Here is a 23,648-nt window from a genome sequence, read left to right as displayed (position 1 = left end):
GTATTTACTTGTAATTCATTAGTCTGCTAATATGCAGTAAATATGGGATGAAGTAGTTTACCTTTGCTTTTCAAACCACTTCCAAAATTATGCACACATGTAAATTAGAGGGGAAGTATCTTAATGTTTTCTAAAACCTGTAGAGAATTCCCACAAGTAATAAAGATGAATAGATGAAATGCTGATTACAAATCACTGTTATCTATTAAAACAGCTCTCCAAGCATCACTAGGAGGTAGTTTGAGTCATTCTATAATTCAAACTTGTAAACCTTAAGTACAAAGGTATCTGAATTATACGTAAGTCAAAGTTTACAAAGATGTTCCCCTACCCCAATTAGTCTAAATTAGTACACTTTTAATGCAAAGAAATCTGAATTAAATGTCAGAGTCAACAAAATTCACAAAGCCAGAAGCAAGTTTAGTGCTCACAAGTTTATATTTTTAGGTTTGATAAAGATTCTTGTGTATTTTCTAAATACACAGACAAAACAGTTGTGGAAGTTTACATACATGTCTTAGGACACTTATACTAGGTAGGTAAATTACATTTAAAAAAATTGGTCTTCGTAAAAGATCTTCCCAAAGAGCTTTTACAAACAGCAGGCAGAAGAAAGCGTTTTTATGTTTACAGTGTTTAAAATGCCGATTCTCCCATTTCATAATGGCCTCAACCATCCCTCTTCTCCTCAACCCAAAATTTTGTTCTCAATAGCCAGTGTACTCCAAATTAAGTACCCAATGTCCTAAAATTCAGGGCTAGAAAACATCTATTAAAGTGTGCTTATCCCTAACACATTTTAATCTATCTAGAACGGTTCAACTTCACTTGAAAGCAGGGATACAGCAGGAAAAAAATTTTCCACTTTAAATCCTAAAAGTGACTACGAAAAAACACCTGTTAGTTCTAAGCACATATATTATGTACCATAGTTAAGTTTAAGGATCTGGGTGACTGAACGGCACAAAAACTGGGGTTCACGTCTAGTTCTTCACTTTAAAACCATCCTTTTAAAAATAAAAATGCCACAGCCAATCAATAGCATGTGCTACACTGAGGTCAGGTATCTTATTTATAGCCAGGTGACAAAACTGCTTCATTAGGAGGAAAAGAGTGATAAGGGTATTTGGGGAAGGAAAGATTAGACACTCAAATTCCTAACATAGATGGTTTACAGGGAAAATAGGTCTCCATACAAACTCCTTTAAAGCCCTGAAATTCTACAAAGTTGTTTAATGAGGCAGTTAATAGAGCCCCCCCTAAAAAGAGGATGGGCTTCATTCAAAATCAAATCTGGTCAAAACCCAGCTCTACCACTTAGTAGCTGTGTTATATCGGGCAAGTTATATTATGCAAATTTCTTGGAGCCTTTCTCTTCCATAAAATGGAGACAATAGCACCTACCTTATTGGGAATTAAGAGAAAATAATGTAAAGCTCAATGACACATGTAGGCACTAAAAAAAAAAAAGTTAGCTTTTGGAATTATTCAGAAAAATAAACTCTATGTTGACGAAATCCTAAAAATATACATAAAGCTTACCAAAGTTTTAAAATTTATGACTTTTTTTAAAACTCCTCTTCCACCACACTTTCCCCTGTCATCTTCAGGCCTTTTACACTTTATTGTATGACTATAGATTTCCCAACCCTGATCCTTTCATTTTCTGTTTTCTCCCCCTTTCCTCTTGGTTTGCATCTATTATTAAACTAAGATGTATTAGGCCTCTATTATGTACCAGTGTTGGAAGTACTTTACGTGAATTCACTCAATTCTATCTCCCTCTTCTCCATCAGGATGGCTCTACCAAAACCAGCTAGTGTTTTCCCCCCAAATTTCAAAGCTATTTATTAGTGTTCAGTTTCCCCTTCCTACAGTTTTTTTAAGCTCTTAATTGCTAGGGCACTAAAATTAGCAACATATCTAGTGAATATGAAAAATGAGGGCCAGGAACAATGACAAAGCAGGGACCATATGGAAGTAACTGTCTCTGAGAACCCTAAGAAAGAATACATGATCTTAATTTATAGGAGAGGGTCTGTTACTAGAGTGAATAGGAAAGAAACAGTTTATATTTTTCCTCTTCATTAAAATTACAGCTCTAAAATATGTTTCATTTAAAATATAAGTTACAAGAGAAAAATTCAGCAAATGTGTAACACATAATTCTGCCAGGGCTCCACAGACAAAATTATGAGTATTCCATTGTCACCTCTGAGACCAATCATAAGTTCTTAGTATCTATCAACTTCCTGAAATTGTACTGTAAGTCAGAAAAAGAATATACTTAAAAAAAAAAAAAAAAAAAAGAAACGTCCAGTAGTATACCTTAGTACTAAAACTATTTTTTTAAAAAAAGACCTAGAAGGGAAAAGGCAGTCCCTCGAGATCATGAAACAAATAAGTTAGGCAGTCAGCAAGTAGAAAAATCTGTCAATTCTGTTTCTGGTAAAATGTTTACTTTAAAGAAGAAATTTTTATATAGGCTGAGGCTAATATATTCAAGAGTATAAACATTCCTTTGGATTACCTTTCTAAAAACAAACTTTTAAAGTATATTTCAGTTGACTAAAAATATAGCCAAATCTGTCACAATACAACATAAAAGGTAATGGACAATTATAGAATATTTTAAATTAACAGTAACAAGCCATCTACATCAAACCTTGTTTCCAACTAAAACCAAACAAAAGCACAACAATCCCGTAGTGTACCAAGTGTGTATTCAATTTACTGTATGCAATCTAACAAAAATTTGGTCATAATTTACCAGATATACATAAATGATTTAAGTAGTAAAAGAAAATTCAGTTTAAAGAGAGTAAGTTCATATCTTGAGGAAAAGTAAAAGTACATTAAGAATGTAAAGCCAAGTCCAGTTTCTATGCAATAAGTGAACTGTAGTCTAATAAAGCAGATTTAGGTGATTTTCAGATATATATCTTTTCTCTTTAATATATATTTATATATAGACAGATCTACCAATTGTAAACTATGGTTTATTTTAAAGGAGGGGGATAAATGGGATGAAAGAAATCTTTATACTATACTTACATATTCACAAAGCAGAACATTTTACGTTTAAAATACTTTTTCATTCATAGTATCTTTGCCCAACTAACGTCTACTTTGGACCCCACCAGAATTACATTATACTCATTTGTCTAGAACACTGAGAAATAAGATGTACTCTTCAGTCTTAAACAAAAATCAAACCAAACTATTCATGTCAGTTTTACAGTTATGTAGAAACTACAATAAAGTTCAGATGACAAAATATGTATCTAACCATGTCACTGTACTTTTTATCTTTGATTTATCCAAGCAGAAACATCAATGTCTAACATTAAACCATTATACTACCGAAATTGGAGACAATGAGAAAGCTTGTCTCTTAAAAAAAAAAAAAAAATCAACCTTTCAACTTTGATCAGATGGAGCACCAAAGGATTATGTCTGTCAAAGTGTACTTAGCAATTTTTTCCACACAAATAGCATAATTTAATGTGACCTGATATAAAATAGGAAAATATACTCAATTTCTATTTAAAAGAAAGCTGAAAATATGATATCCCTCAATCTTATATAATATACAATATGTTCCTGATAAATGACATGCATGTTAATATTAATTATGTGAAATGCTGCTGTGAGTTTATCAGCTAATTCATCTGTCAGACTAAATAAATCTGACAATTTCAATTTAATATATCACCCCTTGTACCTTGAAGAATTTAGTTAACAGAGTAATTGTAAAGCCTCTCAATATTTTATTTGTAAGATTTTTGCAGACTGTTGAATCATGGTGACTACCAGAAAGACTATAAGATGTAGTAAAATGTTGAGGAATTGAAAAAATAATTATCATAATTTCAAAACACTCAATATCCCAGTAAGTATCAAACAAAAGAGAATGCACTTTTTGTGTTTTTTTTTAATGATAAAAAGGGCACAGGAGTAAAAACCTGATATTTCACTTATATCGCATAACAAGCTAACCAAACTGGACATGGAGGTCAAATTAGGAAACAAATCATTTTACTTATTGTTTCTATGACTTTTCTTTTGATTAGATTTCTGTCTTTTCAAATAGGACTGAGGTATAGTACACTGGCAAAAATAAAGAGGCAAACAAGAATAGTGCCAAAGTAACAGATACCCAAAACCGAATACCATGTCAGAAAACGTCATGTAATAACCATTTATCAGATTAGAGCAGCAGGAGGAAGTTACTTCTAAATCATAATCATTTTAGTGGTATTTGTCAACTTCGCCATGTTAACTTTGCAACATCATTTCTTCATTTGTGAAGTAGTAAAATTCATGTCAAAAAGGAAAGGGGGAATGGAGGAAGTCAGTTCATTCCAATAAATTACCTCTCCAGTTCTTATAAACATGCCCATCAGCACAAAATTGAGAAATAATATCTAAGACTAGAAGAGACTTGGTTTAAGTTATGAAGCAAATTAAAATGGAAAAATACAGAAAAGTAGAACCAATGGGGTTGAAAAGGCCCCTCACTGAAAATCTGTATTAAAAAAAATAAAATTAATAAAAATAAAAATAGAAACAAAACTCTACTAGTACAAACTAGCCTGAGTGGTTTGATGGACAGGGTAATTGGGTCAGCTGTCACTGTAGTCTTAAAAATGGATTTTCTTCATTCATGTTAAAGTGGCACATGAACGTAAGCTCTTTAAGGATAGGTACAATATATTCGTAGGACCCAAGTAGTTACTGTATATCCTATAAATAAAAAATATTTTTACTTTGATAACTGACTGAAGATGTGGGGACTCCATGTAATCCAACCACAAGGTTGTTTGCTGTACAGTCCTGTGCAAATATAAAAAAAATTTTTTTTTTGCTATAAGGCTTTTTGACCCTACAGTTTTCACAGCAACATAACTACCATCCAGCATGTACCATATTTTGCAAGCCTTCAAGTTCAACAATTCAAATTGTCGATTCATATTATGTCCAAATGCAGCATCCTTGAGGAGTATAGGTCAGTTAATCATCTAGAGACATACAAACATCTCCTGATTCATCCCATCGAGATGGATCATTCTGATCTTCTCCATCATCAACCAGCTCTTCATCAGCTTCTCCTACTTCATTCTCTTCATATTCTTCATCCCGAGGGAAATCTGTATCCTGTCCCTGATCTACACCTTCTTGCCCTCCTGGCTGTGATTTATCTGCACAGTCTACACAAACACCATAGCGTCGAGATCCATGTCTTATTCCAACACTGGCTGCTAACATGAAGATCTTCTTACACACCATACATTTGTATTTTTTATCCTTTTTATGCACCTAATTAAAGGGGGGAAAAATCCAATATAAGGACAGTATAGACAATAATGCATTTCAACCATTCAATTAAACCACCCATTTAATAATGAGTGAATGATACCCTTGTTTTTCTGTATAAAGTTCAGTTCATAAATCACATAATTTGTTTAAAGCAATTTAATAATCAACCTTCCCTAAATTTCAGGTAACAGTGTTAAAATACCTTAAACTTCACTGACATATATTTTATCTCAAAGATCAGTTATATTTAAAGTTACTTACCAGGGAATGTCTTTTCACATGTTCTCTGCGAGTAAACAGTTTTCCACAAATATCACAGCTAAATGATCTGACTCCCGTATGAATGAGCAAATGCCTTTTTAGTGTTCGTCTGTATTTGGCTACATAGCTACAATGAGGGCATTTTAACTTGTTCATGATTAGAGATGATTCACCTTTGAGAATAAAAAAAAACCAAAACAAACACACACAAAAGCAATTATATACTGAACAGAAAACTTGCTATCAAAAGCTTGTCTATCCCTAAGAACAGGGATTATTATAGGACTACCAGTAACTTAATTTTTTAAAACTCAGAACATGGAAGCTTTTAACTGTGAAAAATCATTTTAAAATTTCTGTAGAATTTAGTTGACTAATACTTGCCATTTTCCCAAGTTTCTTGTTTTGGCCAAGATTCAGGCAATAATCCATACTTGAAATCATTTGAAGCACCTGGTATCAATCCATACTTGAAATCATTTGAAGTACCTGGTAGCAATCCATACTTAAAATCACTTGAAGGGCCAGGCATCAGGCCATACTTGAAATCATGTGAAGTACCTAATACAATTGAAAAGTGATTTTGATGTAATGATGGTAATGAAAATCTGTCTATTAGAATAAAAAAAAACCCAGAAAATAAATTTATTATATCTTATGAGCATTATGATAGAATAGCTTATTATAAATAGCTAGATAAAAATCTCTACAGTGTAGTCTGAAACCGAAATGTCTTCATACTTCATTTAATAGTGCATGGAGACCACATGAAACTACTCTTTTATACTGTACTTCAAAGATATTCAAAACAGAACTCTCTTAACTGTCACCCTGAAGCCCAGCTCTGGAACAGGATAGTCTCCTTATTGTCTCCAATCACATAATCTTGTTTCAAGACTTATCAGTATAGAAAAATGGACTAAGAATGAAGAATATAAACCTCTCTTTCTAACTCCATCCTTAAATGAAAATCCGAAAGTAGAATCAAAATAGTCAATGTCCCTTAAGGAATTTGTGCCTAAGGATCTTCAGACTAGCTAAGATAAGAATTACCTCCTCTGGATAGCGTTCCCTCCCCCGCCCTTATTTTTTTTTTTAAGATTTTATTTTTAAGTAATCTCTACACCCAATGTGAGGCTCCAACTTACAACACTGAGATCGAGTTGCATGCTCCATCATAAGCCAGCCAGATGCCTCCTAGACAGGATTCCTTCTTGAATATGTATGTCTTTACCTGGCTCCAGGAATCCTTTGGCAATGTAAACATACCCAGTGTTCTCCATAGCTAGCTATTGCCACCCTGATCCGATCGACCATTAACTCTTGCCTCTGGATTATTTTCAATAGCCATCAGAGTTTGTCTCATACTGTTGCCCTCTTAGAGTTTGCTCTCAACACAGCCATTATAGATTCTTTCAGAACTTTAAGTGAGAGCCTGGCACTCAAAAGCCTGCAAGGACTACCCATCTCACTCATATAAAAACCAAAGACTTACAATTATCTTACACAGCCTTACCTAATCTAGCCCTTGATCTAACCACCCGCTTGGGTTCCTCTATTTCAGCCGTACTGGCTTTTGTACTGTTCCTCCATGGGAAAATGGCTCCCTCTGCAAGACCTTTGCACTCTTTCCTCTGCATGAACACTCCTTTCCAGGCTATATGCTAGCTTACTTGTGCAGTAATTTGTTAATTTTCCTTCCATGAAAACCATGGATTTTACAAAAGAATGCTTGCCAAACTGGGTATTCTAAAAATTCATTTTCCTCCATCTATCTGCCATATATACTACTTCCCTAAAAATTAAAATAACCTAGTATTCCTCTTTGGTGAAAGTATCAATACCCAACAATGCAAAAAGGTCCCTAAGGTATTTAAAAATTTCATTACTAATAATGTAAATTATTTTATACTTGGAATATATTCACCCATTTTTTAAATGTCAGGAAAGCCTGCTGTTTCCATAATTACATAATTAAACTATAATGTATTTTTGTTTGAGGGAAAGTTTTCAGAATCCTAAACTGGGACACCATTTTTGGGGGGGGGGGGGGGGGGGCAGGGCAGGGGATGGAAATTAGAATGGGGGTGGTAGCCTGTGAACATGAATCTATCAATTTTCAGCTTTACATTTCTAAATAAAGTTTGAGCTTTGACTCGTAGTTCTTGATCAAATCAGTGCAAAAAAAGCAGCTCTGAGAGCAAGGACTGTGCCTGTTTTACTCACCTTTGTATTTTTTTTTTTTAGGAATTTATTTATTTGAGAGAGAGAATGAGATAGAGAGCATGAGGGGGGGAGGGTCAGAGAGAGAGGCAGACTCCCTGCTGAGCTGGGAGCCCGACGTGGGACTCGATCCCGGGACTCCAGGATCATGACCTGAGCCGAAGGCAGTCGCTTAACCAACTGAGCCACCCAGGCGCCCTCACCTTTGTATTTCTAATGTCCAAAGCTTACAACAACCCTTCAATTATTTCTTGAATAAATGTATCTTAGCAAATACCAACATGTATATATTTTTGATTTGCTCAAAATACTTGCAAACTATTATCAGAAATCATGTTAGGTATGTTAATAACCTCAAGTTAGTACTTTCATTACACGTAAGAACAAACTAGCCCTAAAATAATTTATAGGGGCACCTGGGTGGCTCAGTTGGTTAAGCGTCTGCCTTCAGCTCAGGTCATGATCTCAGAGTCCTGGGATGGAGCCCCACATCAGGCTCCCTGCACAGTGGGGAGTCTGCTTCTCCCTCGCCCTCTGTCCCTCCCCCCCACACAGGCTTGCTCTCTCTCACTCTCAAAAAAATCTTTAAAAAAATTTATAAACCGGTAACCCAAAATTCAGAATTAGAACACTTGAAATTCCATGTTTCAAAAAATAATTTATAAATTGATGACCCAAGATTCAGAATTAAGTTTTTAATACTTGAAATTCTGTTTCTCTCGATAACCTAAAGATTAATAAAAAGCATCCATGAAGACAGGAGACACCATATATCTAGAATATCAAAATGATAATTCAAATTAAGAAAGCCTCATCCCAAACTTCTCTCATCTGGCCAAATTAGAGGTTACTTATAGAAGTATATGAGCAAATTAACAAAAGGTAGTGCTTCTGTAATTCAATCACTGAAAGATCTTTAAGGTCATTCAAGATCTACTTGAAAATTGTGCTCACTGCGCTCAGTAATATCCTTCAGGGTGCATTTTTCCATAATGGCAAACTAAGAAGAAAGCATTCTTTTGAAGACAAAGGCTGATCTCAGTTGCAAAAACAAAAATGGATCAAAATGTCCCCTAAAGAGAAATGACTCTAAATTAAGAGTTTACTTTTTTGAAAAGGAGATGTATTATATGAACCATTCTCCAATGAAGATGTTTATGTGCAGAATTGAAAAATTTACATATGAATTCACATACCCTGTCTAAACCCATTCTTCAACCAGATTTCTAAACCAAATATAAAATACCTTGTACTATTAGTGATTTTTTGTACAAGGAAAAAGTCTTCAAAATTCAACCCATATGATCTGTAAATGGCTAATTTCAAAACTTTCTGTAAACTCTTTTCAGTTAGGAGAAACCACCTTAAGGCAATTTCTTTTCTTCAAAATTACATGGCTTAACTTTGGTCAGTGCATACTATACTCAGAAACCTGTGAAAGCTTTATGTAAGAGTACCCCTAGCTGTCCCCCTCCCCATCAGTTTTTTAAACAATTCCAAAGCTATGAGAAGTTGAAATCAATGAACATCTATATCCCTTTGTGTACCTTTGACAGATGTTTGTTTTGCCACGTGTGCTCTCTATAAACACACATACCCACCTTTTATGTATTATATATATAATTTGGAAACTTGCACATCATTGCTTCCCCCTCAATATAGCACGTACCTTCTAGAACTTTCTCCTACATAACCACAGTACCTTTATCACACCCAAGAAATTTAAAATTGTCTATTTAATCCATACTATACATTCAAATTCCCAACTGTTCCCCAAATGCCCCTTTAGTCATTTTAGAACCCTGATGTCATCAAGATTGACAATGCATTTAGTTGGTTTGCTTGAATCTAGTGGTTCCTCTGCTTGTTTTTCATGGCATTAACATTTTAAAATCCAGAGTAGCTGGATTTGTGTAGATCAGTCTGATGTTCTCCCCCCCTCATGATTAGATTTGGGTTAAACATTTGGCAAGAATATTACGTAGGGTTGTGTGCTGGCTAGTGCATTCCGACAAGAGGCATGGTGTTTCTGCTTCTTTTATTATAAAGCAATCTTTCCTCTTTGTAACTGAAGTAATCTGTGAGATGATATGGAGACCATGTGAATATGCTATTACAACAGCCTTTTGCCCAATCATTGTGAGATAAGCCCATTAACAGTGGCTTAACATCCACGGATAATCTTCAATTATTTCCTGTGGGGTATTTTTTCAATTGTCATTCTGTATTTATTAGCTTGGCATTCTTCTCTAAAGAAAGCTTTTTCCCTTCCTAATTTATTTATACTCATGTTGTTCTCTGGAATATTTATGGATTCTCTGCCTCTATGTGTAGGAGGATACTCCTCCCAAAGTACGAAATATTACTATTTAGAATTAACATTTTCTATCACCATTACCAACCATACTATTATTTTACATCAATGCTAATTAAAATACATTAATCAACCATTTGGATAATTACCATTTTCATTCTATGTATATACTAGCAAGAAGCCACCAGCTCTATTAACTTAATTACTTGATATTTAAGATTTTAAAAGCTCTAAATAAATGGCTCCCTCAGACAATAATAAACACCCATCCATTTGTATTTACCAGGCTTCCGAAGTGTTATCATAAACATAGCTACCACGGATTGAAAGTATTTACATAGAATACTCTCTTTTAAAGGAAAGAAACTGCAATAGGTCCTTAAATATGTACACAAACACTTCCCAATCTTCAAATCCTCTTTAACATACTCTTACTAAAATCCTACTGTACCTACCAGCATCACCTCCATCCTGACTGGAGCCGGCTTCAGCCAATAAATTTGTATTCACATTCCTATCACAATCTGGCCCTGAGAGTAGAGCACCATCCAGATCTGAAAAGGAGATGTAGAATAATCTGTTATTTACAACCACACTATAGCTATCACCAACCACTCCCTTCTTGGTATTGTTTCTTATGCTGACTAAATAGAAAGATATCTGCGAATTATAATATCTACTATGTGCTTAATACTACACTAAGGCACAAAATCATAAGACAACTACAAGAACAAGTGCACACTCAACAGTAAGAACAAGTGCACACTCAACAGTAAGAACAGTGTACTAAATAGGAATAAGCTTTAAGAGGCAGAGTGAATTAGGTTACTGGCTATGTGAGCATGTGCCTCAGTTTCCTCATATGCTGCCAACCAGATCATAGATATTAAATTAGATAATGCAAGTCAAGTGTTACAAATTATGGCATTTGGCACCCAATGACAGCTGCTACTGTTAGTACTAAGTACTGGTTGTGTAAAACATTACTGTTTCTGTATGGATTCAGAAGTGAAAAGGACCAATTAAAAAACTATAGTAGTAAAGGAAGACTTTGAAGGAGCTAATTCCTTCATCTTGAAATATGGAAAGGATGTAGAGAGGCAGCTTAAAAGAAAAGACATACTAATGAGATGAATACTGGTTCTAATCTGTTAATTTCTTTTAAATCTATTCCATCCCTTCCATTTTTCTACCACTGCCTTAATTCAGTTACCCACCACCGTTCTCTTATATTAGTGAATTACTGAAATAGTTTCTTGGTCTCCTTGCTTCAAAATATAATGCTCGTACTTCTGTTCATAATGCCAGAGAGATTTTCCTAAAACAGAAAGCCTAAATTGCTCCCTTACCTTAAAATCTTCAGTGGTTCACCAGAGCTTTTTCAAACACCTTAGTTTAGAATATAAGGTCCTAATGTTCGAGTTCCTACTAGCACTAGTGAATCCAGCATCATCCCACTGATACTATCTACTCTCCCAAATTAAATCTGAAGACAGGGCACCTTAGGTAGCTCAGTCTTAAGCGTCTGCCTTCAACTCAGGTCACGATCCCAGGGTCTTGGGATCAAGTCCCATGTTGGGGCTCCCTGCTCGGTGGGGGATCTGCTTCTCCCTCTGCCCCTCCTCCCACTCGTCCAATCTCTCTCTCAAATAAATCTTTAAAGTATTTGAAGACATTTAAAAAATGCCACTTTTTATGGACAATCTGTCCTCTGTCATTTAAGACTCATCTTTGATATCGCCATCCCGTACTGCTCTGGCTTCCCCCAACACTCAAGATAAAAAAAAGAAAAAAAAAGAAAAACACAAATTCCTCTCTACATAAGCAGGTAACTGATTCAAAAAAATTGATGGTGGGCAAATAAAACTGTGGTACATTTATAGAACAGAATACCACCCCATAATGGTTCTAGTGCATAGTTATAAAACCCCAAATCACTGAATAGATCTAGTACTTATGTTCTAAGAGGCTAGTAGGATTATGTAATTGCATAATGAAGGAGAGAAAGAATAGGAAAAAAAATAAAATGATCCTCAAGCAGGCATAGTTAGGTCATATAGAGCACTGCACGCCATAGTAAAGATTTCAGCCTTTACTCTAAAAGCAGTAGAAGGATTTTAAACAAGGCATTAATCTCATTCACCTTTTAAAAAGACTATTCCTGGTATTGTATGAATGAATTAAAGGAGGGCAAAAGGAGATATAGGGAGATTAAGTTAGTAAGCTATTTTAGAAATCCAGATGAGAACAGACGGTGGCCTTGACTTGGTTGATGGCAGTAGCAAATGGAGGAAAGTAGTTTGTGGAAGAACCAACAGTGCTTTGTGAGACTGAATATGGGAGAGGCAGGGTTTGAAGGTAATGAGGGAAGTTTCCATCCTATACTAATGGCAGTTAGGGGTCTCTGGCAGAGAACCAGTTTAGGACCAGTTTTAGGTAGTTTTGAGTACTGAGTCTGAGATACCTAAGAAAGAGGAGTTTAATACGTCTGGAGTGGGAACAGTGGGTTAAATGGGTAAACTCTAGATACTGCCTGGGACCAATTCTCAGCTCTGCCACATCCTAGCTGTGTGACAGTTGTGAAGCAGGTTATTTTACTTCTCTAATAAAGTGGTTCTCAAAGTGTCGTTCCCAAATTAGCATGGGCATTATCCAGGAACTTGCTAGAAATGTAGAATTTCAGGCTCATCCCAACCTACTGAATCAGATACTATGGAGGTGAGGCCCAGAAATCTGTATTTTATAAAGCCCTCTAGGTGATTCTGATGCTTACTAAAGATTGAGAAAGGTTTTATTATACAAGTAGAGAAATTATCAGGAAAAGAGCTATGTACTTTTCATTTATTATTGTCCAAGGACCAAATGACATAAATGAAAAGTGCTTAGGGTGCCTGGGTGGCTCAGTCATTAATCGTCTGCCTTCGGCTCAGGTCATGATCCCACGGTCCTGGGATCGAGTCCCACATCGGGCTCCCTGCTCGGCGGGAAGCCTGCTTCTCCCTCTCCCACTCCCCCTGCTTGTGTTCCCTCTCTCGCTGTGTCTCTCTCTGTCAAATAAATAAAATCTTTAAAAAAAAAAAAAAGTGCTTAACTCTTTGCTTGCCTGGGATATAACAAACACTCAAAATTTTAACTTTTTTTTTTTTTCATTTAAGCTCCCAAGTGGAGAAATTAACACCAAAGGCTATACAGATACGATGCTTAGGCTGGTGATAAAAATGAGTTGTCAGACTATACTGGTAAATAAGGTAATGGAAGTAAGTAGATAAGACCATGAAGAAAAAACTATGACTGATATGTTGAGGAATCCTAGCATTTTAATCAACTAGAAAATGATACAGATTTTAGGAAGAGTTATTTCAAGAACTAGTCCACTATGACAATGCTGCCAAAAATTTAAGGTAAGGACTGAAACATACATTACTTTCATTCCACAAATACTGAACACCTAGGAGGTTACCGGTGATCTTAGAGCAAGTGACTCTGGTAGATCAGTCGGACAAGGAGAAAAAAAGAGTGGCCTGTGTTATGAATGGAAGATGATGAATTATAATCTATAATACAATTTGAGAAATTTGGTTGCAAAAGGGAAGACATAGAGTTTAAGAGTTTGTTTTTTTAAAGGTGAAACTAATAAACCTTTAAATGCTGAAATGAAGTCACTAAGAAAGGGAGAAGTTAGAAGTATTGAAATTCAAAGAGAAGGATTCTGGAATCCTGAAGCAAATGTTTAGGTATTTAGGAGAGAGAGCAAAGACAATATATAGACAGAAGTTTGAAAACAGGTACTTAAGGACATTCATCTACCAGCTTTTATTTTCTCTGTAAGGTGAAATAGTAAAAAGTGAGATTATTGCCTAGAGTAAATGGGCTGGAAGTCAGGAGAATGAACAAGTACTTCATGTGGAGAAGAGCAATAGTAAATAAGACTCCTCTACCTGTCCCCTGAGAGGTGGGATACTGGCTAGGTTTTATTTTCCCAGCATTCATCACAATGCTTGACAAAACACTTTTTTTTTTTTTTTAAAGATTTCATTTATTTGAGAGACAGACGGAGGGGAGAGCACAGAGGGAGAAACGGACTCCCCACTGAGCAGAGAGCCTGATGTGGGCTTTGATCCCAGGATCCCGAGATCATGACCTGAGCTGAAGGCAGAGACTTAACCAACTGAGCCATCCAGGCACCCTGACAAAACGCTTTTCAAACAAGTGTTGTTAAATGTTGGTTTGAGTATTTCTCCCTCTGCAACCTCTGTTACTAGTTTACTTAATGGTATTTAAAGAATAATTTCTCAGTTTTCTGGTGTATAGTAACACTAAAATATAACCACTAACTGAAAATGATTAACTGAAATTTAGTGGCGTTATTTTCCTATGAAAAGCTGAATGTATTTCAGTAATAAATTTAAATCAATATTCAAACAACTGTACTAGGTTTCCCAGTATCTTTTTTTAAAAAAATTGTGGGGGCACCTGGGTGGCTCAGTTGGTTAAGCATCTGCCTTTGGCTCAGGTCATGATCCAGGAGACCTGGGATTGAGTCCTGCATCAAGCTCCCTGCTCAGCAGGGAGTAAGCTTCTCCCCCTGCACCTCTCATCCAGCTTGTACTCTCTCGCTTGCTCTCTAATAAAATCTTAAAAAAAAAAAAAAAAAGTCATTATTCTGGAGTGTACAGTCTGTTCAGAGGGCACGTCTTAAAATTCTGCCAAGTGGGTTTGTAAATACAGACAGGGTGTTTCTATTTATATAACATTCTATAGTGATTTGTTGAAGGCTTCCTCAGCTAGTTCTTAAAATAGACATTTCCTGTCTCCTACCCTACCGCTCTTAAGTATTAGAATTTAATTTGTGATCTTTAATCCTACACTAAGCACAGAACACCTCAACCTGAAAGCTTAACAGATGACAAATATATTCTTCCTGTGTACAGTGTTTCTTCTCGAACGCTTTGAAAGGTTATTACTTGGATCTTGATATCAAAAACAAATTTCAGAAGAGGTGAGCTCTTCTAGGTTGACAATAAGCTTTCAAAAATAGCACACTTAACCCAGGAATCAATACATATCACTGCTTGTACCTTATTTGAAATCAGCCAAACTGCTTAGCAACTCATTTTTTAATCAGTTGATGTTAAGTGGGATAGAAGTGAGGCAACCAACCATTCACTTGAAACAGAAATGAATTTTTTTCACTAGGAAGTGAAAGCAGTAACTCTTGGTCATCATCTTTTTCTCTAAATTATAGGATTAAAAAATAAACTCTACTATACTTGGTTTTTGACATTCGTGACCTTCCTATGGAAATCCTTCACTTCATTTAAACTTAGCAAAAAGGGCTAAGATATCTCTGCAAACAAAACATATTTCTGAAGAGCTATTAAAACAGTTTCAGGGGCGCCTGAGTGGCTCAGTCGTTTAAGAGTCTGCCTTCGGCTCAGGTCATGATCCCAGGGTCCTGGGATGGAGTCCCACATCGGGCTCCCTGCTCTGCGGGAAGCCTGCTTCTCCCTCTCCCACTCCCCCTGCTTGTGTTCCCTCTCTCGCTGTCTCTCTCTCTAGTCAGAAAATAAAATCTAAAGTTTCAGGAGATAAAAAAAACAAACAAAACCAAAACAACAACAAAAACCCACAATCTGTAATGCTAGAAATAAAAGAGTGAAGAAGTAGACCCATCCTTAACTTACTCTCCTAGTGGTATTTCATATACTTCTTTGCTAAATGAACAAAAATAAACCTTACACTCTGGGTTAAACCAACATTCACTTTAGTAACTTCTTTATTTAATAAAACTATTTCCAAAATCTTAAGTATACCTAGATATCAGCTATTTTTGTTCTTCATAGTTAATACATTTTTGTCTATCCCAAAGCAATCTTCTCTTCAGGTTCATTTTAAAATAATTCTGATTAACCATGTTTTTAAAAAAAACATTCATGAATTTTAAAAAATCAGATTAACAAGCAATGGAAAGAAAATGAGATTAAAACGAATGATAAAGTAAATCTCAGTTTCTACTCTTCAAAATTTTAACAATCAACTTTATTTTTCTCACATAAAGAGTAGCAATGTTTGCCCACTTCACAAAGCTGCTATGAAAAGTGACATCATTAAGTGAAAATACTGAGTAAAATGTAAAGTGGAATATAAATCTAAGTGTCATTAAGTGAGGTTAATCTTGGTGCCTGTGGTTACAGGTTTCTCTGGGACCTTGGCAGGTTAGCAATGCTTCCAAATCATCTGGTAAGGGAGTAGTACAGCACCTGCTTCTAAGTGCTAAACAAAATTAAGTTTGGAAGAAGGTTTCCCTGACCATTTTCTTTTGGTTCTCAAAATTCCAAACATGAGGCAGGTGCAGACTAACTTAGATTTTCTTAAAAGACAAATATTCTTGAGAAGAACGAAATGAGAGAAGACATCAAAAATCAAGGTTTTAGAAATAAAAACTCAGATCTTTCCCCACTTTCATTTTCACATATATCAACATCAAGTTTCTCTTCTCTGAAGACAGTTTCAGAACTATTTTGTTTTTTCATAAACAGGTACAATTTTTCCTTATTCACTGTGATCAGGTTTTTTCCACTTTTCATTGGAGTAAATTCACTTACAAATTTATTCTATAAACCAACCCTTGAAAGTTCCTGTAACAGCCTGGAGACTCAACATATAGTAGTTTCCATTCACAACCCACTGACTCAAGTGACTGCCCATCTTAGACTAAGCTCTACTGTTTCTTCCTTGCACTACTCAAACAAGGTTGTTATTTCTGCTCACACTAGTCCTTACAAAAAGGTCTACCCAGATCACTCCGCACTCCAATCCATGAACACCCTTCAAATGTTTTTACCTAAAGGCAAATATAAATGGACCTAATCTCTAGTTAAAAACCTCCTATTGCCTCAGTATGTAAAATAAAATCCACAAATTTACCACATAGAACAAAGAGAATCACAACCTGGCTCTAACCTATCTACCCAACCTCATTTCCCCATTGCATTCTTTCTATTCTTTTACCTACTTAACCTGATTTCTTGCCACCTGGTGGTCAGTGAATGCCCTTCTCTCTCCTGCCAAACTCCTACACAAGATCCAATTCTTATTACTGCCCTCTCTATATAGCTTTCTCCACATCTTCTGAGCAGTTAGGAACCTCCCATTGCACACCCTGCCGTACTTCTTATTTTAACATTTGTCACAACACACTGGGTATGTTTCTAGTCCACAGCAATCCTATTATGAACAAGTTCCAGGCAAGGAACTCCTCAATCTTGACATCAACATCATCTGGCAAGATGCTTACTTTTTGGGGGATTTAAATAAAAATTTAATTACCAAATTTCCTATTATGATGTCGAAAGCTATTCTGGTATCCCAGGAAAAGTAATATTCTCTGGAAAGTAAAACTATGGATGAAGATTTAAGACCATGTGGTCACACCAGAATATTAAGACTATGTCAGAAATCAAAATTTCAGTTTTATAGATCTCTCAGGGATCGAAAGCGTTTAGAGAACATGATACTTTGAGCAGGCAGAACTCAAAAAATGCTTTTATAACTGATCCATAAGGCTTCTTCAACACCTAATCTGGCCACACAGATTGTTTCTTTAGGGTTTCTAACTGGTAGGTTAATAAATACGTGCAGCCATCTCTTGGGATGAATATAGGAGATAGGGCAGGAAAGGAACACTAGGCAGAGGAAAAGTAAAGAAGGGAAAAGAAGATGGCAGAATATTCCTACTACCTACTATCATCCTCTTAAGATTAAACACTGCAAGATTCTTATGTATTAGCGTATTTTACAGCCCATGAACTACTGGTGGACCTTTATTTTTTAAAAATGAACATCACAGAGGGAGGGAAAAAAGAAACAAGATGAAACCACAGAGGGAGACGAACCATAAGAGACTCGCATCTCAGGAAGCAAGCTGAGGGTTGCTGGAGTGGAGGGTGGTGGGAGGCATGGGGTGGCTGGGTGATGGGACATTGCGGAAGGTATGTGCTATGGTGAGTGCCGTGATTTGTGTAAGAGTGATGAATCACAGGGCGCCTAGGTGGCTCAGTCGTTAAGCGTCTGCCTTCGGCTCAGGTCATGATCCCAGGGTCCTGGGATCGAGTCCCACATCGGGCTCCCTGTTCGGCGGGAAGCCTGCTTCTCCCTCTCTCACTCCCCCTGCTTGTGTTCCTGCTCTTGCTATCTCTCTGTCAAATAAATAAAATCTTTAAGAAAAAAAAAAAAGTGATGAATCACAGACCTGTACCCCTGAAACAAACAATACATTATATATTAAAAAAAATCAAAAAATAAACAAAATGAACATCAGGCCTCAAACTACCATTTAACACCCAATTTTCAGTTTCTGAAAAAGAGTAACTTAACATTGTAGCTCATCCTTCATAACATTCAACCAAAAGGATTCCTGGAAGGTAGAGAACATCTGGAACCCCCTAAGATAAAACAACAACAATAACAAAACAAAAACACTAATGCAGACCCATAAATCTATCTGAAATGCTTAGAGTAAGACGTAGGATGCAACAATTTTCAGATTTCAGAAAAGTAAGCGGGGGGGGGGGGGGTCTAGGGCAGCATCCTATAATCAGAACAGTATTTTGGCAACAAAACATGAATATTCACATTTAAAGAAATGCGTAAAAGATATAAATAGCTGGTTTTGCTGCCGAGTATTGGGTTTTGTTGCCAAAATGATTAAGAAAAAGCTTTGGGTAGTTTTTACTGATTTCAAGATATCAGAATTACAAAATTTTTCTTTCTTCCCATTAGAGGCATTATGTGGGATACACTCAAGGCTGGTTATGGTCAAGTAAAACTGAGTCCAAAGCCTACATCTCCTTAAACAAAGCTAAGTTCCATGATTTTTAAACGTATTTTAAATAGTTTATACAGTAAATTTATATGGCATGGTCAAAATATTAAGTCTCAAATGTTATGGCCAGTTTTCAAAATCATAAAAATTTAATCATTTAGAAAGCATTTTAAGATTCTGCAAGATCTGAAAGTAATGCCAAATATCAATTATCATCCAAAACATAGAAAAGCAGAAGTGCTGGTTAGTAGGTAACTCCAAAGAGTTCACTACAGAGTAATTCATTACCTCAAATGACTCATTAGAGTATCTTAAAGATATTTAGCTTGAGCATTCTGTTCTCAAGATTGTCTTCTAAATAATCAAATTATGTGCACTTTTTACCCAAAAGGCAAATATACAAATTGAAACTGTAAAGCTGAAACCTGATTTCAACTCTACTTACAAGGGATTAATAAAAATTTACAAATGTTTTAATACTGTTCTCCCCAGAAGTACGTATGAAAGAAAGGAACTTTTAGATTTAAAGAACTCTAAATTATATTCTTTGGTCAAATAAAAAATCACCTTGCATCTGAATCTTTGTATGACATTAAGAAAAAAATCATCTACATAGAATTATATCAGCTTGTATTAAAGACAGAAAATCAATTATATACTGCTTCATTTACTAGAAAATGTTTTTGAGGAAATTGTTTTATACTACATGTTATCAACTATATAAAAACCCCACTGAAAAAATTCCTTTCAAAATTCAGTACCAGAGAAGTTTGTCATCTTCCAGAACTGGCATCTTTCCTCCTCCTGAGAGGCTGCTTATTATCTTAGAGCCAATTAAAAGCTTAATTAGGGCAACTATATTAACACTCTCGACTAGCACACTTAACTTCTTTATTGCTTTATGTTATTTGTTTTGCTGATGTTTCTTGTCAGTCATTTCAAAAACGTCTGTTCAAAATGAAGTATGTATGCATTCATAAATTAAAGGTTATGTGTACACATGCAGAGCAGTTATTTATAATGGGTGCAACCTGCTATTGTGACTGAAATAACAGAAAAATCTAGATTCAGAAAATCATGTTCCTTATAATCCCAGAGCATCAAAAGATCAACAGTAAGATTAACATGTGACTTGCTCCGATTAAAAACAATAGCATGTGTGAACACACTCTGTAAAACAATTTTAGGTATTATATTTACTCCTACAATTTAATTCCTAATCTCAGATTTTTATATACTTTATTTGGCTGATATTTATTTTCTGGTTGTGTATCAGCAAGACAAGGATTTGAAATTTTTATAGTACCAGAGCAACTCATTAATGACTACCTTTATAATTATCCCATAAACTCCAGTAAGACAGTAAAAAGGACAGAAGTTTGTACCTTTCCTAAGTTCTATTTCAAGTATCCTCATATATCAAAAATGATTTGAAGCAAATTGCAGTAGTGAGTCAAATAATGGATACACTAGTTTAAGATATATATATATTTAAAAAGAACCCATGTAAATCCCTGATATTGGGGCACCTGAGTGGCTCAGATGGTTAAGCGTCTGCCTTCGGCTCAGGTCATGACCTCAGGATCCTGGGATGAGTCCCACATCTCAAGGTTGTCTTCTAAATACTCAAATTATGTGCGCTTTTTACCCAAAAGGCAAATATACAAATTGAAACTGTGAAGGTGAAACCTGATTTCAACTCTACTTATAAGGGATTAATAAAAATTTACAAATATTTTAATACTGTTTCTCCAGAAGTACATATGAAATCAGGGAGCCTGCTTCTCCCTCTGCCTGCCACTCCCCCTGCTTGTACTCTCCCTCTCTCTGGCAAATAAATAAAATCTTAAAAAAATAGATAAATAAATCCCTATTTCTGGTATACCTTCTTATCTCAGTATCTTACAACACTTCTCTATGAGGCACTGGAACACGAGCTTCAACAGTACGTGGCAAGGAGATATTATTTAGAGCTGTGGTTTACAGACTATAGGCTTAAGAGTCTAGGGAACTCAGTTCTCAAAGGGATCTACAAGTCCAAATATGCCAAGCACTGCTCATAGACCGTAAAACTAACTTATTATGACTTTTCAGATATTTATGTACATAACTTTAAATTCATTTAAAAGCATTTATTTCACTGAACATTTTCAGTATTTTCTCAATAAGTAGAAATCAAAGTGTAACCAATGATGGTGCAGTTCATAAAAATGTTCTGAGGTTTTAAAAGGGACCAATTTTTTTTTAAAAGACTGAGTCTACCAGTTCATTAATTACAAGGTTTTAATGTGAGACGGTCTTAAACATGAAACCTGCCTCTATTTTTACTAGCTGAGTGACCTTGAGCCAGGCCTCAACCTTGATAAACACAGACCCACTGTGTTCTATATTGGTCAGAATTTGCCTCCAGAGTTGTAGTTAATTCTGTACACCAAAATTTCTGGGTGGGGAAAAAAAAAAAAACACGTCTATGACTGTAAGAAAGATGGTAAAGGCACTTGGAATTCATAAGGAATTCACTTAGTTTAATAAATTATCTATAGTTACCTGAAGGGTTGGTTATCAGGTAGATTAGAGAGATTAGAGGTTAGGCTCAGATTATACTACTCAAAATGACAGGTTCATGAAGTTAAAAAGAATGAATTTTGGCTCAATATACAATAACTTCTTTTCTAGAATCCAGTAGAAAGCACGCTACACTGGAAAACTGATTTTAAATAATCTCAAGTCTCCCAATTTTAAGGGGATCTATAATGACCATGACAGTTGTGCTTTTGTCATTTAATTTTCATAATAATTCCTTTAAAAAAAGTACCACACTTTAAAGATGAAGAAACTGAAGACAGGAGTTTAATTTAATTTGGTCACGGTCACACAGTAGGTAAGTACAGAGCTCATTTTCAGATCATGACTCAATTTGGGATCTTTCCTCTTTGTCAGTGGATCTCAACCTTCACTCACAGTGTAATCACCTACAGAGCTTATAAAAATTCCAACAACCAGGCGACATCCCAGAACCAATTAACTCAATCCCTACTGGAAAGACCCAAGCACCAAGGACTGCACAATATGCAGCGAAGAAAGATTAAGACCCACTGCTCTATACCAGGGGTTGGCAATAAAGCCTTACTGAAGCATATCCATGATCATCTGTGTATACCTAATACTGCTTTCATGTTACAATTAAGTAACTGACTTTATGACCAGCAAAGCCTAAAATATTTACTGTGGTCCTTTACAGTAAAAATTTGCCAAACTCTGGCTCTGCATCATATTATGTCCTAATCATAATATTCTTATAAAACCCCCATTTCCTGCCATTCAGTGAGGCTGGATTCAGAGGCACTGAGAAGTTGCAAAAAGTTTAACAGGTGGAATATAGCGTATCACTGATAAAATCAAATGTCAATTAAGCAAGGTTCAGAAACCAAAGTGATACCCATAACATAATACAATTTTTGTAAGATGTAAGAGATAAATTGAAAGCATATTAGACTACCAAAAATTTATGATACACCTATTCCATTGATACAAACTCAGCTGAGGGGGTGCTTGCCAAAATAATAGCTAGTAATGTTACTTTTTAAAGTATGCATTGTGGGGGCGCCTGGGTGACTCAGTCGGGTCCTGGGATCGAGCCCCATGTCGGGCTCCCTGCTCAACAGGGAGCCTGCTTCTCCCTCTTCCTCTGCCTGCTGCTCTCCCTGCTTGTGCTCTCACTGTCAAATAAATAAATAAATGTTTTAAAAAAAAAGTTTGTAAAGTATGCAACATGGTTCAATAGTAGTGCTTTTCTTTTAATCACTCCAATTATATGTGGCATTAAGAATGGGTTAGCTGTGATTAGTTTTGCCAACTACTACCCCCAAAACCTGTTTATGCCTTACATGGTGTTGTGTGTGTATTTTAAAAAACACCACAGGGTTCCCACCATACTATTAAACTATTTATCTCTATAGCAGAAAGACAATGTAGCTCATTTCTGAGAATTACTTCAAGGTCTTCTGTATTAAAAATTAAGCCAAAATAACGTGATGCTAAGAAAGTCTACCCTATTTTAATACTTTAAAGAAACTGCCTCTGAGATTTAATTATTAAACAGTAGACAAGTATGAGGGAAAAGATCAGTAAATCATATTCATTATGCAGATATGATTTTCACCTAAGTAAATCTGAAAACCAATGAAAACTAAATCCATACCTAAAAAGCCAGACAAACCATTTCATAGGTTTACTATGGCATTCTGCCCTTTAGAACTAAAAACAATGATTCTTTTTAACCAAGTACTCCATCCCCAGATAATCACCATGATGTAAATCAGACACTGAATAATTACAGAGCTTTGAGACAGCAAAACAAACATTGAATCATTTACGACAGTGGTAGACATATACCTCAAGTCTGGGGTCTGCACAGGAAAACCTCAAATCCACTACTTCTTCAAATATAATTAAATTAGGCAAAGGCAATTAAAGTTTCAAATCTTTCTATTTATACTCTGTAACAATGGTCCCCCATCCCATTAAAATCCGTTAAAAAAAAGGTCCACAGCACAAATGTGATATGCTAAGATTTTGTATATATCCTTTTAGTTATATAGTGAGGAGAAAGGTCTGAGTCCTCTCTCTTAATGAATGAAAATGAAAATGAGGGCACAGTGGGACAAATTTGAAACATTTCAGCTTCTGTAAGATTTACGGTGAGAA

At 35.6% G+C, this 23,648-nt stretch overlaps 1 protein-coding gene across 3 annotated transcripts in view; it reads right to left on the bottom strand.

The window, feature by feature from the left end:
* Positions 1-256: 256 nt before the first annotated feature.
* Positions 257-23,648, bottom strand: part of ZBTB10 (zinc finger and BTB domain containing 10) — a 36,932-nt gene continuing 13,540 nt past the window's right edge. The window contains exons 3-6 of one of the 3 annotated variants that reach the window (XM_021688211.2): positions 10,573-10,671; positions 5,965-6,141; positions 5,581-5,753; positions 257-5,319 (exon numbers count right to left, since the gene is read on the bottom strand). In XM_021688211.2, coding sequence (XP_021543886.1) covers positions 5,014-5,319; positions 5,581-5,753; positions 5,965-6,141; positions 10,573-10,671 — 755 coding nt within the window. In that variant the 3' untranslated portion in view covers positions 257-5,013. The remainder of the gene's footprint in view (positions 5,320-5,580; positions 5,754-5,964; positions 6,142-10,572; positions 10,672-23,648) is intronic. The other 2 variants (XM_021688213.1, XM_021688212.1) reach the window with 2 other exon arrangements.

Source organism: Neomonachus schauinslandi, chromosome 4 (assembly GCF_002201575.2).
Source record: "Neomonachus schauinslandi chromosome 4, ASM220157v2, whole genome shotgun sequence".
NCBI lineage: Eukaryota > Metazoa > Chordata > Mammalia > Carnivora > Phocidae > Neomonachus > Neomonachus schauinslandi.
The sequence above is the reverse complement of the archived record's forward strand: the minus strand, read 5'-3'. Positions and strand labels throughout refer to the sequence as shown.